At 39.6% G+C, this 20436-nt stretch overlaps 1 protein-coding gene across 1 annotated transcript in view; it reads right to left on the bottom strand.

Moving 5' to 3' along the window:
- Positions 1–9615: 9615 nt before the first annotated feature.
- The window catches only part of LOC131428307 (uncharacterized), a 94791-nt gene continuing 83970 nt past the window's right edge, over positions 9616–20436 (bottom strand). The window contains 7 exon segments of the mRNA XM_058592165.1: positions 9616–10345; positions 18775–18965; positions 19040–19153; positions 19229–19398; positions 19468–19638; positions 19714–19804; positions 19879–19992. Coding sequence (XP_058448148.1) covers positions 10221–10345; positions 18775–18965; positions 19040–19153; positions 19229–19398; positions 19468–19638; positions 19714–19804; positions 19879–19992 — 976 coding nt within the window. The 3' untranslated portion in view covers positions 9616–10220.

Below are 20436 nucleotides of genomic sequence, written 5' to 3' on the forward strand. Positions count from 1 at the left end.
GTGTTGTGATATTTATAGAGAAAATTCTAATCGAAACAACACTACCAATCAGCCACATCTTCATTCCTACTTTTTCTTACCACCAACCTTTGACCTCTCACTCAACACTCAGGATCCCGCAATTGTATCTCGATTTCTTGGGAGAATGGCGTTCTCAATACTTTTCCGGAGTAAAATGAGGAACAGTTGGCTCACAGATCGCACCATCGTCCTTTCTTGTTCATTGTCGTAGTTGTCGTTTCTGGTGTTTGCGGAGGCAGGTCATTTCAAAGCTTTTGTTACTGTTTATCATTTTTTATGCTGTTCGGACTGTTAGAATTGATGTTAGTTGTAGCAGTTGTGCTTTGCTAGTGATTGCAGATGGCTTCTTGCCAGATTCATTGCTGACTTTGCTGCAGTGACATTATCAATACACTTAATATTAATGCCAAGAAAGGACCAAGATCGCGAAGCGATGAAACAGCTGTACCGCGCTAATGACACACGGAAAATCTATGAGAAGGTGAACCGCTCACGTAGAGACTACATGCCACAGGCCGAAATGTGCAGAGATACCAGCGGTAACCTTCTCACGAACAAACGTGAGGTGATTGACAGGTGGAAGCAGTACTACGACGAACATCTGAATGGCGAAGCACAATATACAGAGAACGGTACAGGAATCAATCTGGGTGCACGCTCAGCCGACGACAGATTCCCAGCACCTGATCTGACGGAGATAAGTGAAGAGATCGGCAAGCTGAGGAACAACAAAGCCGCGGGCAATGACCAGTTACCAGGCGAGCTGCTCAAACATGGAGGAGAGGCACTGGCTAGAGCGATGCACTGGATGATTTCTAAGAATTTGAGCGGAGGAGATTCTACCGCAGGAATGGATGGATGGAGTGGTATGTCCTGTCTACAAAAAGAGCGATAAGCTAGACTGTTGCAATTACCGCGCAATCACATTGCTGAATGCCGCCTACAAGGTACTCTCCCAAATCCGCTGCCGTCGTCTATCACCAATAGCTAAGGAATTCGTAGGGCCGTACCAAGCGGGATTTACTGGAGCCCGCGCCACAACGGATCACATATTCGCGATAAGACAAGTACTTCAGAAGTGTCGTGAATACAACGTACCCACGCATCACCTATTCATTGACTTCAAAGCGGCATACGACACAATCGATCGAGAACAGCTATGGCAGATCATGCATGAATACGGTTTTCCGGATAAACTGACGCGATTGGTCAAAGCAACGATGAATAGAGTGATGTGCTACGTCCGAGTATCTGGGACGCTCTCGAGTCCCTTCGAATCTCGGAGAGGGCTACGTCAAGGTGATGGACTTTCTTGTATCTTGTTCAATATTGCCCTGGAAGGTGTGATTCGAAGAGCGAGGATCAACACGAGTGGCACGATCTTCCGAAAGTCCGTACAACTTTTTGGCTCCGCTGACGATATTGATATTGTGACACGTAACCTTGAGAAGATGACGGAAACCTACATCGGACTGAAAGCTGAAGCTAGGCGTATCGGTCTGGCCATAAATGCGTCAAAAACAAAATACATGAGAGGAAGATGCTCTAGAGAAGAAACAGTACCCGTCCCACCACGAATATTGCTAGACGGTGACGATATCGAAGTGGTTGACGAGTTCGTGTATTTGGGCTCACTGGTGACCGCCGATAATGACACCAGCAGAGAAACTCATAGACGTATTTTGGCAGGGTATCGTCCGATCGAGAAAAGTACGCAACCGCACGAAATTGACCATCTACAAAACGCTCATTAGACCGGTTGTTCTCTATGGCCACGAGACCTGGACTATGCTGGCAGAGGACCAACGCGCCCTCAGTGTTTGTTTCGAAAGAAAGGTACTGATGACCATCTATGGCGGAGTGCAGATGGAAGACAGAACGTGGAGACGGCGTATGAATCACGAATTGCAACAGCTGCTAGGAGAACCACCCATCATACGGACAGCTAAAATCGGACGTCTACGATGGGCTGGGCATGTCATCAGGATGTCGGACGACAGCCCAGTGAAAATGGTTCTTGAATCTAATCCGACTGGTACAAGAAGAAGAGGAGCGCAGCAAGCAAGGTGGATCGATCAAGTAGAGGGTGATCTCAGAAGCATCCGTGCCTTGAGTGGCTGGCGACGAGCTGCCATGGACCGAGTTTTGTGGAGATGTATGCTTGATACAGCAAAGGACACCCCAGGCCTATAGCTGTTAGGTAAGGTAAGTAATATTATTGCTTCAAACCGGATGTTGACAAGAATCGTCCCAATATTTTCGACAGAACTACTAACTGAAGTTCGGTTCGCAAGTGTCCATAAAAAGATAGGGTTATTGGACCAAAAGTCTTACCGGATTGCGGAATACCCGATTTTCAGTCAACAAATTGTATTAAAATATAATCTTCGGTTCGGCTCTAAAAAGCAATATCACAGAAAAAATAGTTCGAAAATCGTTCAATACTGTTGTTAATGCATCGTGAAAACTCGATGCGAATGCAACTATTTTCATTTTAGCCTTAGATCGAATAGACACCTATGAGATGAATAGTCGAGCTAATCGGAGCGTTTTCATATTGATAAAAACATTTCTCTTCGTCATCTGGTGAACTTGTATGTTTACTTCATTTCATTTTGTTGTTTGTCAGTACTGCGTGCAAAATGCTGCATATTCCTCTCCTGGCACTAGTTTTCCTTTCTGGAGGTTACTCAGAGACAGTCACTCATACTCATTTTCTCGTTTTTTGTCTCGTCTGATCTTCCGATGTTCGCGCTTTATCTTGGTCCAATAGAATTCGACTAAACTCAGACCAGTTTAATGGTTCGGCATAAAATTGAACCAAAACAACGGGTTTACATTTCCCATACACAAAGTTCCCACGAAAAATGAACTCAATTTTTGAGTACATCTTCAATTGTTCCTGGCCATATGACTTCAATATCAACTTGAATTTCTTGCTTAAGATCTTCAATAATTTCTGGATGGTCGGCGTAAAAATTATCTTGAGGGGCTGAGGCCAGTGTGTTTTAGAGGGCTATTTTCACGCTTCAAAGTTGATTTTCTCAGAAACGGTGACGAATATCAAAAAACCCAACTGACAATCTCTTAGAAAATTAGTTAGGATTATTCTGTGAAAATTTCAGAATGATTCATTGACATTAAGCTGTCGGGAAAGTTTTTTTTTCTGAAGGAAGAATTGCATAGCTGAAAACGCCGTCTTTCAACTTATTCATTGAATATCTCGCCTTCAAAAGCATGGATCAAAAATCTATTCTGACAATGTCTAGATAATTTTATTTAGATGCGATTAGTGCATAAAAACATATATGTTGTAGCGATAAAAATGAAGTGAAAGTTATTTTTGTGAAGGTAAGTCGATTTCTATGGCGGCGCCATTTTAGTTCCCTGGTAACGTAACGTAACGAGAAAAAAATCGGCTCAAAAAGGCTGCCAAACAAGCGGTAGCTTTCTTGGATTCTATGTGACGCGGTCAAACTTGTAACCGAAAATATCAAAACTTTCTAGGCAGCCCGGCGGCATCGAGAATCATTTTGCACATTTGCGAGAGAGCACGGAGAGAAATGTAATACGCACAGCGAGCCACGTGGTTTTACGCGAGCTACTGGCCTCAGCCCTTAACCGCTTTAATCTCACATCACCATTTCTGCCGATTATTCTATTTTCAAAGATTGTTCGCAGAACATCGATTGTTTCGTTGACTGTGTGGCACGTAGCGCCATCCTGTTGAAACCAAACATTTTTCAAAAATAAATTTCACGAATTAACCTTTCAAATAAATGCATAATAGAAATTTATCGAACCGTTTTTTTTATTATTGCATTTTTAAATTCGAACCAAGCTGTATATCACATACCATTCGAATCAGTTGGTCGAAATCGAGATCGTGCCCTAATTTTTCTCTGTGGTTCAAGGGCCGATTGTTGTGACTTAGATTCAAATTAAAGGCCTTGTAAATCTATATAAAGTTCCAGGAATTCATCCCGATCCGACTTCCGGTTCCGGTTGATGGTTGATCGAACTCATTTCTGAGATACCGGTTCTGATTTTCACAAATTCTGTTTAAAACATATCATGACTCCTTAGATTGCTAGGCAAATTTATCTTGATCCTACTACTTGTTTCGGAGTTATAAGGAGCGGATGTAAAAAATGTTAAACAATCATTTATGTGACGATGCAAAAAACGGTTTAATCCTGCGAAATTGTGCTAAAATTCTACTTAAAAACCTCCAAAACTATTCTCCGACTAAATCGATTTCATCGAACGACGTTTTTTTTAAACAGCGTCATAACCATTTGAGTTAGTATTTAACACTGTCGTATTATCTCAAACGAAAATCTCTACCGGACAGCATGGTTTTATACCTGGACGATTGATGAACATGAACCTACTGGATTTTTCATCGACTTGTATTATGCGGATGGAAGCAACGTCACGAGTTGATGCAATCCATATCGATTTGAAAGCTGCATTTGATCGAATAGATCATGAAATGAGTTAAGTTTGGCTCTTGCACTTCTCCGTTCACAAAAAAATCGGGTGTTCCTCAGGGCAGTAACCTTGACCCACTACTGTTTGTGCTGTTCTTCAACGATGCTGTTTTACTACTTGGTGTTAGATGCAGATTGGTTTACGCTGATGGCTTGAAGCTGTACCTGGCAGCCCGTGCTGTTGAAGATTGTGTCCATCTTCAGGAGCTCTTAGATAATTTCGTAGACGTGTCGACGAAAGTTTTTAATGATCAGTAATAACTTTTCATTGTAAAACCAATCCCATAGTATTCGACTATCAAATTGATGGACAAACGCTTGATAGAGTCGAACTTATCAATGACCTCAGTGATTTGTTGTTGTGTTGATTTATTGCAAAAATTAGTCGGGATCGCTAATGTTTGAAAGCGTTATATTGCTCACGTTGACTACTTGAAAATGCGTGTTCGATTTGGAGTCCTTACCAACTGGTTTGAAATTTGCGGAGAGAACGTGTACAGAAAAGATTCATTCGATTCACTTTGCGGGATTTTCCCTGGTGGAACCCACTGAATCTCCCACCGTTGTCGCCTGACTGGATTGAAAATACTAGAATGACTTCGAAAAATGCAACAAATGTGGCTAAAGTAATCAACGGCGATATTGACCGTCCGAAGATCTTTTCTCTTTTCGACTTACGTGCTTCTCAGTCATACAAAGCCTAACAAAGAGAACATGATTTTTCAGGTTCAAAATTATCTTTATTCATCAACATAATCTCCATCAAGAGCAACGCAATGATTCCAGCGCCGCTCTGACATTTCAAGCCCACTTTTGTAGAAGGATTTATCTTTTGCCTCAAAATAGGCCTCAGTTTCAGCGATCTCTTCATTCGTGCGAAATTTCTTACAGGCGAGCATTTTTTTCAGGTCTGCGAACAGCTAGTAGTCGCTGGGAACCAAATCTGGCGAATACGGTGGATGTGTGAGCAATTCGAAGTTCAATTCATGTTGTTTTGCCACTGTTTTGATAGACTTGTGGCACGGTGCGTTGTCGTTTCTTTGCTATTTCAGCCTTCAAACGCTCCAATAACGCTATATAATATTCATTTTTAATGGTGTTTCCTTTCTCAAGATAGTCGATAAACATTACACCACGCAGAACCCAAAATGCTGAGGTCATAACCTTTCCCGCCGATTTTTGTACTTTCGGGCGCTTTGGACGAGTTTTACCAGTTGCTATCCACTGAGATGACTATCGGTTTTTGATTCCGGAGTGAAGTGATGAATCCATCCTCCTTATTCTGAATAACGTCGTATCGTTTTTTCCCTCGTATTTCATTTGTATACCCAATAACGCTAGCAAAATCAAAGGCAGCTATGATTCGATCGAACCACATTCGATCGAAAAATCAATACGTCGCATATTTCATTCATTGTCACATATCGGCGCAAAAATTTCGCTTTGTTACGTTTAAACATGGACAAACTCTGCTCAGAATCATCAATACGTTCTCGTTTTTGGTCAACAGTGAGCAAATGGGGCACCCACTTTGGACAGAGCTCTCTCATAGTCAAATGCTCGTGCAATATAAGGCCAACACGTTCTTTTGATATCTTAACGATGTCAGCTAACTCACGCAACTTCAGGCAGAATTGACTGCCTTTGGTTTTAAAATATATATTGAAGTATCGACTTTAACTTTAAATCTCCAAAATCAATCTCTGAAGCACAAACATAAAATAAACACTTGTGGGTGAACCGCTTTCACCAGTTTTCGTAAGAATCGAAGCGCTGCTCAGAAAGTAGGTGGCCCAACGAGCCGAAGAGATGGTAGTCGGATGGTACCACGTCTGGTGAATAAGCCGCATGGTCGGTACTGTACTCTCCCTGCGTATTGTCCCAATTGATTTTTGATAAATTCACAATCGGGAGAAGACAATGTGCACGCATTTCCATAGCATTATCTTCCACCAACACGGACACGGACAATAAATGAGTTCGTTCTTTTCAGCCGCGAATTTGTCTACCTCCGCTGCGTGCTTGGCAAAGGGCTATATGTATATTGCGCTTTGTCCATCTGCCGCTCTAAATATTCTTATGTTGCTTCTATCAGCGAGATTTCAATTGATCTGTTTTTATCAAGACACGTAACAAAATAAACTAGTCAGTCATCGCGAAAATAGCTCCCGATCGGTTTGTTGACCTAACCCATGTCGTTTATTTCTGTCATCGATTACTCAAGGAAACGAGACCGTTTCAAACGGCGTTAATCCGGAATGATAATCAAATTCATTCGTAAGACGTTCAATAGTCATCATGCCATCCGAAGCATTTGAAGCGATAGATTAATGCAGATTGTTATGCTCTTAAATTTCCGGACTTAATAAAGGGTTGGAACATGTCACATGTCTACAAGTATCACAGTATCACATGTTCCTTGGTTCGTTCTGCAAACGACAATGACATTATCGGTGTTGATCGTCGAGCTGCGGTAGAGGCTTTTGTACTCTGTAGCTCTATCCAGACAAAGTATATGATGGTAGATAGAGAGCGAGAACGATGTCCAGGTAGTTATTGGATCCGATCTAGAAATGTCTGGTTGTCGACGAGTTTCTGTGACTTAGAACTCCAGTAACGGGCGATAACGATTTTCACCACGAAGCAAAAAGACATATTGCATATGAAACCCCGAATTGACAAATAACTTCACAAGTCGATGATACTCCCTGTTGCCCTGAACGGTCTCGGTGTGTTCGATAGAATAGTTTTAGGGCCTAATACTCAGCGGAACACCGTTGTACCAAATACACAAACATTCTACGATATTCAAAAAGTTGATAGAATACACCAGATTGCAGTGCGCTGGACATGTAGCTCCAATGCCGGAACGGAGGATGATTTTCACACCACTCCGTGAAGAATCTGGAAGAGATTGTATTCGCACGATCTTATGAGAGTCTTCGATTCGATTTAGTAGAGTCCTTGCCCTTGAATACTTCCCACCAATCGTCGATTGCAAACGTTTCCTACCCAATTTCAAGTGCAGTGATACATCACTTCCAAAAACGGTTCCCGGTGGGGATTCAAATTGTACAGCTTTCTATTTAATTTACTCACTTTTCCAACCATTCTGTTCTGTTGAATTCCTAACACGAAATAAACATTCACCACCATACTTACACACACACACACACATACACAATTAGATACCTTGCAAACCGGAAGGTGCAAAGCAAAAACGGGGTTTCGCTTCACTGACTATCTGACATTCATTAATTTACATTCGTTTAGATACAGGCGTCGTTCCTTTTTGCGCCTGCGTGTATGCACTTTGCTGTGTGTGTATGCATGAGTGAATTGAATCAGTTTGTTTTCTTGTTTATAATTTAAGTTTGAAAAAAGAAGAGAAGATCTTTGCTTAATTTCCATTGATTTAGGATAGAAAAAGAAAATAGTAGTAATGGGAGAAAACAGATATCATTATAGTTGTAACATTTTGTTTTGAATTGGTTTGTGTTGGTTTGTGTGAAGGGTGTTTTGTCATAATCACTAAACTAAATAATTACATCAGTTGATTTCGTCTGTTTTTTGTTTTGTTTGTTGGTTTGTTTCTTCTCTCACATTTCACAGCTCCCTTTTGTCCCGTTCCTTAATTCACAGTGCGTTCATCAACACGCGGATGCTTCTTATTGTTTTATTTTTTTCCTTTTTTTGGATATTGGTGTTCTCGGCGACCGACTGTCGGCCCTAAATGTATGCAGTGTGAACGAACGGACTGGAAGCGGTGTGAACAGACCTTTAACTAGTACTGCCAGTAGTTTGCTTTTTCGCGCCTACTAATTGATATGAGAAAAAACAGAAAAAGTATACCTTTTCCAAACACTAAAATCACTTATAATCTCGAGAGGAAAACTCACTTGGGCAAACAGGGAACAATTGATAGAAAGAAAAAAAAAACACCCCTAGTAGAGGTTTGGTTTATTTTTACACCGTAGAATTGTGGAAGGAAAAAGAATAAGCGGCTCTTGTAATACCTCAGCCTTGACTGTGCGTGAAGCTGCGTGCGTGCGTGCGTTGGAATCAGCGTATCAACATTGCAGGAAAATTGATTGCCAAAGATTGCGAGTGTGTTAATTTGCCAGGAAGTTTCTTCTTTCTCGGAGCCATTCTGTTGGTCACCCTCGCTGCCAGTTCGAGATTAGGCTGCACTGGCAGTTCGACTTTAGGCTGCGGTAGAGGGTCTGCAAAGAAGCGAAACACAAGCACGAAATCGATGTACAACTGATAGCAAGAGGTAAAGGGTGCTGCTGAAAAATCGAGTTCATCGGTAGTATGGTTTTAAGTACGACAAGACACGATGATAATCGAAGTTCAGACGAAATGGACGGGCGGCTTTTAACATTACGGATCGGTTAGGGTTCAACAAAGCACACACACAGAGAGACACGCTCGCGTAGATGGATGCTTTAGTATGTCTTTACTTTCATGCCCAGGTTTTATTAGTCAAACAGTTCGATCTATTCAACGCAGCTTGCGTTTAGAAACGACCGGTTCGCGGCGGTGGTTCACGCACGCACGAACTCAACAACAGATCCAAACTACGTGAAATCTCATGCTGAACTACTACAACAACTAGTATTAGGGTAAAGAGACAATGAAAAATAGACATTTGCCCTAGTCGTCACACACAACGCTGATTATTTTCTTTTGTGTTACTCATTGATGGTTTTTGTTTTTTTACTTAACTAAACCTAGATCTCTTTTTTGTTACTTTCTTTCTCTCTTTGTTTTTTTTTTGCATTGACTTCCGCACGATTTGATTATTATTGGAACAATTAATAATATTACCCCTTCTTCTTCTTCCAGTGACCGCGGCTCTGTTTCGATTTTTTTAACGCAATTCAGCCTGAGAGTTTACTTCTTTTCCAGGAGCGGTACTTGCAATATAGGAGGGGGGGTTCGACTACTTATTCGACTACAAGGAAGAAACAGTAGGATGAACAATTGGCGATGAGCGAACCAAAATGTGAAACAATGAAAAACGGAAAACATTCACCACAAAAATCGTGTTTTTCTCTTCTTTGTTGTACCCCACACAATCAAACAAAAACTAAGCGACTTTGCGAGTAGATTAATTTCGTTTTTATTGGCGGAAACTAACTGATGAAAATTTCCGGTTGCTGTTCTTCACCGCAACGGGGGGGTTCGTATAAAATTGATTATCAAAATAATTTCCCTTTTAGTTGATACTACAAATAGGATTTCCTCTGCTGCATTTGGACACCATAGGTTTGATTGCAAACTATGCTTTTAAAATAATATATGGAGAACAAGATTTACAATTTACTACACTACTTAATCTCTTAAACTTAGGCGATTGTAGGATGTGGATTAGCTTTGTTCTGAGCTATTCTCAATGACTGTCACTCTTTTTTTTTTCTAACGCAATAGTGAAAAACTACCAATATATAAAAAGAAAACAGAACGGAAAAAAAGAGAGGCTAACGGGCAGATGTTTGTGTGAATGTTTTTCTTTGTGTGCGTGTATGTGCATGATAATGTAGCCAATTTGTTCATACTGTCTCAGCTGCGCTCATTGGCCGTGGTTGTAGTTGTAGTGGTAGTAGTAGTAGTAGTAGTACTAGTAGTTATTCTGTTTTTCGTTTCTTTGCTAAACAACAACCGTAATATTATTAATTAATAATAATCAAATCGTTCCGAATTTCATCTAGATAAACTGTGGGAACGCTCCCGGCTACTACTGGCCGAGCCGGAATTTTCATTACATTTTTCGTGCAGGCGCTGCGCTGTCGGGAGCTTGGCGAAGAACGGATGCCGGAGGGCTTCACCTGAAATGAAACGAGGGAAACATAATTAGTATGTGGGTCTGGGATGTGACATCACATCGTGGTTGTTGATTAGCCACGGTCGTTTTTCGTTGGATTGCTGCTCAAACGAAATTTGACTAAACACCAATCTTCTAACATGGAACTGCCATTGCTCTCTTGATGCTTAAGGGACATGCAATGTCCCTATTTTAAACGATTTATTTAATGTTTGCCTTTCCACAGTGAATTCATGGCCTTTCTAGGCTATGAAATCACTGTGGAAACCATCTTTTGAACCATCTTTGTGTGTATTTACTCGAACATGGTTGAACCGATTTTCACAAACTTAGATTCCTATTGAATTTTAATCGCACCAAACTTACGGTTCGAGAGTAACGGGATAAAATGTGCAAAAATAAATAAGATGAAGTGCACTCGATTTTCTTAGAGACCGCTCAACCGACTGTCTTCAACTTAGATTCATATTAAAAGCATTATAGTCCCGAAACCTGCTATTGAATTTTATCTGGATCCGGCTTCTGGTTCCGGAGTCACGGAATAAAATGTGCAAAATGAACTACAAAAGTGCACTCGATTCTCTCATAGACTGCTCATCCAATTTTTACAAGCTTGGGTCGAAATGAAAGGTCTTACAATTCTATAGAACTCTACCAAATTTTATCCGGATATGGCATCCATTATACATTCAAATATCCTTATAATTCTACAATTAGGCAGGTAGTTGCTGACCTGGTTCTTGGTTCCGGAAGTACCGGGAATTTCTCAGAAACGGCCAAACCGATCTTCGCAAACTTAGATTTAAATGATAAGTATGATCGTTCCCATCAGTTGATGTCAGATTCGGCTTCCGACTCGGAAATACAGGGCAATGTATATGAAATTGCCACCTGTCATATAAAGTAATAATCCGTCGTCTATTAAAAGGGACAGCTTTTGACCTTCGTTCGGATCTCACTTCCGATTATAGAACAACAGGGTAAGATGTGTTTAAAATTTTAAGTCAATTAGAACGAAAATGCAAAAAAAAAACAAAGAATTCCTATTAACTTGGGTCAAAACTGTTTTAAAATTTAAAAAGTTCTGCTAATGCATGCCCAAAAAAACATTTTTGTTCTCATTCAATATTCAAAGAAACGTTTTTTGAAGAATCCCTTAGTAATATTAGTGAAAACATGAGTTTTATGAGAAAGGCATCATAACATCACTAGGTGGATTAAAACTGGTTTTTTAATACTTTTTCGAATGAACTCGAACGAAAGTTGATTGAGTTGAAATCGAGAATCTTTACATTTTACCCGGCGAACGACCAAAAGTTTAAAGCCGGGTGTAAATAAAAGACATTAATAATAACTATTAATTTCATTATTTACTTTTTCCTGCCGTATGATTTCTACTACCCTGAAGTCTTTTATATGCTGTTTTTATGCGAATTTTCATGCAAATTTCCGAAAGTATCTGGTTTTTTATGCAAATTTGGCGTTGTCTCCAAAAGAAAAAATATCCAAAAAACGACTGAAAAATTGTCTTTAAAACCTTTTGTATTGATAAAACTGTAGTGTAAAATAAAATCGAATTTTTTTACGCCAGATGTCTTCGAATGTTTACATGTTCCATGAATAAGTGTCATTTCGAAAAATAAAAATTGTTTTGTCATAAAGACTTAGGGTGAAGCCATAGTGCCGCGAAGCGATGCGATGCGACCATTAAAGTTCTGTATTTCATTTATTTGTTTACAGCAAAAAATAAACATGTATTTCAGAGTAAACACGAGGCGTTGCGTAGTGACAAGCGATTTTCGGTGCGACAAACAACGAAGCAGCACGTCCACAGTTTTTCATGCGATTACCGTGCGACCGAGGGTTTCATAAATTATTTTTCGTTATGGCGGAAGAAGACATTTTTATTGATATCAAAGCTTTAATCGGAGCAGTTTTAACGGAATGTGCAAGTGTTGGAAAGAGATCTCGGAAGTATTAAAAGTTACTAGCATGTGCAGTAAATCAAAGTGCAATGAGTTTTGAGAATATTTCGAGTTATCTCGATGAAAAAGGTTCATACATTTTCTATGAATTTTTAGTTGAAAATGCTAAGAAGCTGGCTTATTTCAACAGGCATTTTACGCCATCGAAAATATCCACAAAAATCTTCGAGGAATATAAAGTCTTCTGTATATTACAACGACAACGACATGATTGATACCATCGAAGAAGGGTCATTTGAAATGGCATTTAGCCAGATTACAGCTTGTAAATGGCTTTAATGAGAGTGGATTCAGTTAAGATGATTTCGTTTCATTTTGATCAGAATGTTGAATTAAAATATATGTTTTTGTTACTACTGTCACTTTGACACTCACTACTATCTCTCAATGGAAAACTTTCGTGTTACGTGGCTTCGCCCTTGCTTTACTATGGGGAGCTTTTTCAAAATTTACCCAGTGCAAGAATGGGTTAGAACTTAATTGTGAACATTTTTTGTTGTATTTAACGCAGCAACATAATTTCTTCTGCATACCATCGGAAATATGTTCAAAATACTTAAAATTCACTCAAAGTTGAAGTTTTCTAAAATGTTTGGTATGAACGAGCATTAAGGTGAAATTCGGTGCCAAAAAAAGGTACACAACATTCCACACACACACACACACATGAATTGAACGAATCATCGCACAAAACAAAGCGTATCTTAGAAAACCGACACAGAAATGGATTACGAAATATTTTCAGTGATTGAGCGTAGTGGGCTTACGACACGTTTTGTTTGCTAGTAAAACAAACACTAACTATAGATTATATGTTATAAACCATGAGTATATCTATATAGTCACTCAATTTATAACCAAAATGCTCTTATAATTGATTTTCTCGTCTATAGCAAAATTATTCATTCTTTGTTACCGATAAAAATCTTTGGCATGAGCTGTTTACTGATCATTCGATTATGGTCGATGTATCACCTATACATATATGTAATTTTAAAAAAAACTTTTTTTAATACTCAAATACATGTTATAAACAATAGGAGTAGTAAAAATTTGGCTATTCATAATAATAAACTACAACTTAATGGATGGATAAATCCGATCAGTGATCAAGTTTTTATTTCAATATTCTTATGGATTTCGAGGTTCCAAATTCAAACATCAAAAACCGAGCAGATTCTAAGAAATTTGGTTTCATTGTACTTTCATATGTTCAATTTATGACTTATGATGTTTTAGATACAACAATTTACCAAATAACACATGGATCAATAAGTCCCGAGACTAACGATAGAAATAACATTTTTTTTTGCAAAATTTTTTTTATTCATCAACATAATCACCTTTTAGGGTGATACAATGGTTCCAACGTTTTTCCTATTTTTCAATACCATGTTTATAAAAAAATTTATCTTTCGCTTCAAAATAAGCTTCAGTTTCAGCGATGACCTCCTCATTTGAGCCAAATCTTTTTCTCTGGAGCATTTTTTTAAGATCAGCAAAGAGCCAGTAGTCACTGGGGGCTAAATCTGGCGAGTATGGGGAGTGGGGAAGCAGATCAAAGCCCAATTCGTTCAATTTCGCCATTGTTTTTATTTTTTTTGCTGTTTTTGTTCCATCGAAAGCAATCGCGGCACCCACTTGGAAAAAACCTTTTTCATGCTCAATTTTTCATGAAGGATAGTAAATACACTTCCATATCTGTGTCATCTCAGCAATCTCACGCAGCTTCACTTTACGATCTTTCATTATAATTTTTGTCACTTCACTCACATTTTCCGGTGTAACGGCTTCCACAGGTCTACCCGAGCGTTCCGCGTCATTTGTGTCGGTACGAGCACGTTTAAACTCGGCGAACCACCGACAAATCGTTGCTTTTGATGGACAAGAATCCGGATAACATTTTTCAATCCATTGTTTCGCTTGCACGGTGTTTTTACCCATTAAAAAACAATGTTTTATTAAAAAACGCGAAACTCCGTTTTTTTCATTTTTTAAACAAACTACAAAACGACTTTACTCCAACCTCGATAACTCAGCTGTTTCTGGTCGGATCGACTTAAAATTTTGACCCGTTTCAAGCAAAGGTTAGTACTCTAGAAAGACGTGGTTACTGGTTTACTACGAGCGTCATCTCTGCTTTAGTCTCGGGACTTATTGATCCAAGTGTTATGCTTTAGCACTTCCCAAAAGTTATTTTAAAAGATGCGAATTTTTCGTGTTTTAAATTGCTAATTAGTGACGTTTCGTGACCAAATTTACGAGTTGTGCACTGCTTATGTGGTCCAATAAGTGTTTTCCAATACAGTGAAATAACGACATACTTTTGGATGGGAATTTTTAACTAAACTTGTTTTGTATCATGATACAATAGAAAAATTCGGCGCTCTGCATGTCGAGCAAACCGGTCAATAACTTCATCAATACAACCGCTTCGAAGTTGCAACCGAGACAGCAATTTGTTTTCAACTGCCATAAGCATGAGCCACTGCAGCCACTCTTGAAGGTGTGCATACAAGTTTTCACAGAGCCAAACGTGACAGAGAGAACAACAAATCTCAGAGCTAAACTGAATTCCTTCTAATCTTGCATCTGTGGAGTAACTCATATGGGCGGAAAAAACATTTACACGTGCTGTGGACAAAATTGCTCATTATTTTGAATTGGAACACCGAAAATAATTATGAAATTTGCATGTGACATATTTCTACAAACGATACAATTCATAACTACTTAACTTTTCAAATGACGTAATATTCCACTCGTACAAAATTTTACAGGCTTCGAATGCAACTTACACTCGGCTACCAAGTACCACTGTATGGATTTCTATGTATCAATTATCCATCGAACTGATATGGGCTTCTCTGGTTCAGTCGATTAACTGATGTGCTTTGTGATCTTATGTTTCGCGGTTCAAGTCGCGTTGTCGCTTTCGATTATTTGTTTTTAATTCGTTCGATTCCAAGCCATGTAATTCTCAAATCACACAATTTCACATATTCTTGAATATAAATTTATGTGAAATATGACGCTCCAAATATGTGCACCTTATAAGATGTAAAATCACAAGATTTTTTCGAACTGTGTACTATCCAATCTACTTTCATCGAATATGCAGTATGCGTCAGAAAATAATAAGACTCAACCACTTTTAAATTCATTGCGGCTTAGTATCTTTATTATCAAATTTATAAATAACCTGTATTGTTTATAGCCGACGCCAGAAGCTTTTGCAGACCTTGGCAATATTTTCTGATGACATTTCTCTCCAATGCTTTGTTATGGAGGTCCGTAGAGAGATCAAATTCGAGTGAGGATGTTCACATACACGTTCTTAAATGGCAACAGCTAGTTGACCACATCTCTTTGGACCAGAATTGAGGCATATTGTACCTCAACCACATTTGTGTTTTCTTCGAGGTGTGGGTAGAACTTCCGTCTCTCTGGAATACAATATTTGCATCCTTGCCGTAGGTAGATGTAATCCAAAGCAAAACATGATTCTTAAAAATTCCTAAGCACACATCTGTGTTTACTTTCAGGCCTTCTTGGATAAAAACGGGACTCATTTTTTGGCCATCGGAAGCAACAAATCCAAACACCAGCACTCCTGCTGGATGCTCGGTCCGAAACGTGAATTTGATCAGGTACATCCAAGGATGGCTTTTATCGTATCAAAGAAAGCTCACTAGCAACTCTTCACACGATTCAATCAGTGCCATGAAAGAGAGATGGATATCATCGCAGCAACAAAAACCCGGCATGGTTCATTTAACATAGAATAGACACCAGTGCGAGAGCGAATTTCTCTCGATAGTCTGTCTGAAAATCAACGGCTAGCACGCTGCTGTGGGGATTCTCTCTGAAGCAACAAACGGTCTTTATTTTTTTTACGTTTCGTCTTTGAATCATCAGTGCAGAGCAGTTCAAATTGAACTGCTTAGTGCTAAACTCGGCAGTTCAATTTGAACCGCTAAGCAGACGTAAAGTTTCTGCTACTTACAGAACACTTTTTGTGATGCACTGATGCACTGACATTGCACTTCGTTGCAAAACAAAAAGTGTTCTGTAAGTAGCAGAAACTTTACGTCTGCTTAGCGGTTCAAATTGAACTGCCGAGTTCAGCACTAAGCAGTTCAATTTGAACTGCTCTGCACTGATGAGTCAAAGACGAAACGTAAAAATAATGAAAACGGTTATGTGCCCTAGCACAAAATTTGGCTCACCCCTAAATGAACAAACGGTCGCTTATTCTCGTTTCGCGATCCGATTCTATACGGGCAGTTTAAAATTGCGATAGAATCATTTTACTATTGCCGCTTATTCTAACTATGTGTATATAACCTTTGTATAAGTTGTGTCAATGAAAATATATGTGAATGCTCCACACAAGGGTATGAGAATCATCAAATCGAATCATCGATTCGATTTTCTGCGATAATTGTCAACTTGCGATTCTCTCTTGGTAAATTCCACACAGCACCAATCATTATCAGACTGTAATTTTTTTAAGGGCCGTGAAATACTCAGAGTATGAAGTGGAGCGAAGAAATGTAGAAAATTCTCTCGCGATTCATGCACTGAGAGACTTGAGTTCTTGTAGCATCTTCTACCGGATTGAAAATGTTGTATACCATATTGATAAATATCGAGCAGCTTCTGTCAAATTTTCGGCAATCACCAACACTGGGTACATCAGAAGCTTTTTAAGAACTTATTTACCGATTGATGCGACTGTTGGACACGCTGTCGACAGTAAAAAGCTTCTCATTCGTAAAGAGAATGACGGTGGACCTGTTCTTCAGACTGCTAAGCAGTTTCTGTAATCAAATGTCTTTTAGCTCGAGCTCTAGATTTTCCATTAAGTCATATTTTACAACTCTTCTTACTGTAGCGTCTGATACATTAGCCTGATTTGCCTCTTGCTCCGAATCGGGTTACGAGTTAGTTTCATCCTAAAGGATTGTATCAATCCTGGCGTTCTCACAGATCGCTCCCGACCACTTTTCAGGTTTTCTTGGTACTGTTGGGAGTCCAACTGACGCCTTGACACGAAATACAGTAGCTCTTGAACATTTTACAAGAACCATGATATCCGAAACTGACTTCTGGGCGCGATGTAATCTAGGATGTCATCCTTGTAGTACATTTTTCAAAAAATCTTCCTTAATAATAACACTTTCAAATATGCCAATGTGTTTGTAAACAATAACTGACACCAGAAGCCAAATTTTGTGAAACTAGGTTGAGTAACTTGAGCGGTACGGTAGTATTAGTGAGAGTCTCAAAATTTTTTGACGCATACTGTATAATCTAAAAAAAAGTAATTGAATGCAGCTGTAACATTCAGGAACTGGAACTGAATTAAGGAAGAATTCAGTTCATGGGTTTAGTTCTAGAATTCTGGAATGAAGCTTACTTTCAGCGTCAAGGTTCCGAACTTAATTCTTGAACTGGAATTCCGTATCTGAATTAAGGAGCTCAATTCACTTCCAAAATCTAGTTCCAGAATATGAGAAGTCAGTTCCAATTCTGGTTCGGAGTTCAGATCTAACATTTTATTCCAGAATTGTAGAATTTTGTTTAGAAGTTTTGAATATTGTCCTTGAATAGGAATTTTTAACTCAAATCAAAAATTCCGAAATCTGGAATTAGAATTTAGTTCCAAAGTCTTAATTTTGACCTTTGGAACTAAATTCTGAAATTGACTTCTAAACCTAAAATTGGGTTCGGAATTGAAGTGGACCCGAATCCAGGTTCTGATTTCAGTTCCAGAATCCAATCAAAATGAGGCTTCATAAACGAATGACAGCACAACGTGAACCCTTTGAGGCTTTATATATCATATAGATGGTCTATTCGGTGTTGCTGTTGGTGGAAAGTCCTTAAATGATCGATTTTCGACCATGGTTTATCTTTTATACTGGTCCAATTGAACATCGGGGCTGAGACTACCTTAAACCCGTCGTCCGAGTGCGAAAAATGCAGACAAGCGTGATAAGTTTTCCTCATTGTTTCCAAAAGTTTGAGAAAACTAAATTTATTTGAGTTCTTTATGGCTATCTCGCTCTGTTTAAAATTTAGTCCTAAATTGCTGATCATATTTCGAATGGCATGGCGAAAGAACGCTGTTACTACATTTAGTACAACTCGAGATATTCACGATTTGATTCTGCCCATTCTTTCACAGGCGCCTTTTTCGAAAATGCACCCTATAGTAAAGTAGGACGTATTTACGTCAAAAGATCAATGCAACGCGTGTCTGAATAATTCTGGTACTTGGTGATGTCGGTAATGAAGCGACACTTTTTTCTGCTAACAAGTTAATGTTTTTCCAACAATGATAACGTTATTGAAATTCAGAAATTGACATTCCGTCCGTGTCTAGACAAGCTTTACACTGCATTACATGTGTGGTGTCGTGATCACCCACGGAACAACTTACCCAATGTGATTCGGTTGGCCGGATCGTACTCCAACATGCGCCGGATGATGTCGAACAGCTGCAGGTGATCGGGTGTCTCCGCCAGCACGTACCGGTGCAGTGGCTTGCAGTGATCACGCACGTACCGCCCGGCAGACGATTTCTCGTCCCAATCAAGCTTGCCGTGGTGGAAGTATTTGGTACGAGTTTTTCTAGAAGAAACAAAAACAAATCAATACTCATCGGCACTAACAAAATAAACGGGACCCATCGACGACTGCCTTACCTGGCCATCCGGTATGGAATTGTACCCAGTATACGCTCCATCATAGCGAGATGTTCTCTGTTGTCATGAGTTTGGAATAGCGTAATGCCCAGGTACAGCTCAAACATGATGCATCTGTTGGTTGGATGATGGAAGATGACAAATCAGTTGTTAGCTTTTAGGTTTAAACAAAACCTATCTACTACATACCCTATCGACCAGACGTCGCATGGTTGCGACCAGCCGAGTTCTAGGATTACTTCGGGTGCCCGGTAGTGACGGGTGGACACGATCGTACTGTGATGCTCATGGTCGAACGTAGCGCTACCGAAGTCAATCAGCCGAATGTCGGTACATTTGACACGACGAACGTCACGGTTCTGCTGGTATGGAAGGGGTGACATAGAAAAATCAACTGAATCAAACGAAAATGTGAATGAATTGGTTACCTTTCTGGAGTTGAACGTCGAGGTGAATTCCGAGTCTACGAACAGGATATTCTCCGGTTTCAGATCAGTATGGGTGAGCTTGTGATCGTGCAGAAATTTGACCGCATAGCACAGCTGATAGGACATGTGTCTCACGTGATCCATCGGGTACGGTTCATAGTTGTTTTCTCTCTGCGTAATTCCGGTGAAGAAGAATTAGACTTACTTTTCTATGAAGTTTGAAATTAGTAACTAGAAAATACTCACGAGAAAATCGAAAACACTGAGTCCCAGCATTTCGAACGCGATACACATGTGCCCGTGGTAATCGAACCAATCCAACATTTTAACGCATAAACTGAAATAGAACAAACAAACGGTTAATTGTCACAATTAGTACAGTGCATTTTTTTCTACTCTGTTTTTACTCACTGCTGAAAGGTCGGATCTTGTTCGGCGATCTTCTCCAAAGCATTGATCTCCAGCTTGGCTGCCTCCCGGTACTTCTCAACGTTCTTGATCACCTTCAGTGCCATCGTGTGATCCCTGTGATGCGATAGAGAGAGAGTGTGTGAGAGACACGAAAAGCAAAGTGTTAGCGCGCGAAATGACGACACATCATCATCACCGTTCGTCCGTCCATCCATCTAATAAGTCACAATTAAGGTTGACAATTTGCAGACTAATCGGTTACAACTCGGTTCTCGTAAATCGATGCTAATTTTATTCCATTGCCAGTTGGCGAGAACACTCTTCGAACACTGGAATTCTGCGATGAACCTCTCCCGTCGATCCGCTATGTGGGTGTAAATGATCTTTTTTTTTCGGGTGCTTTATAAAGACTCGATTAGCATTAACAAGCTTTTTTTTGGATTTGCGAAGACGCCGCCGGATCGACTGGTGTCGTTTTTAAGGCGGTATAATAAAATGGTTTCGCTTTCATGTGATGATATGTAAGAGCTATTAAGGACATAGTTAGTCGGTCGCGAA

The sequence above is a fragment of the Malaya genurostris genome, chromosome 1, assembly GCF_030247185.1.
Source record: "Malaya genurostris strain Urasoe2022 chromosome 1, Malgen_1.1, whole genome shotgun sequence".
In the NCBI taxonomy this organism is placed as follows: Eukaryota; Metazoa; Arthropoda; class Insecta; order Diptera; family Culicidae; genus Malaya; species Malaya genurostris.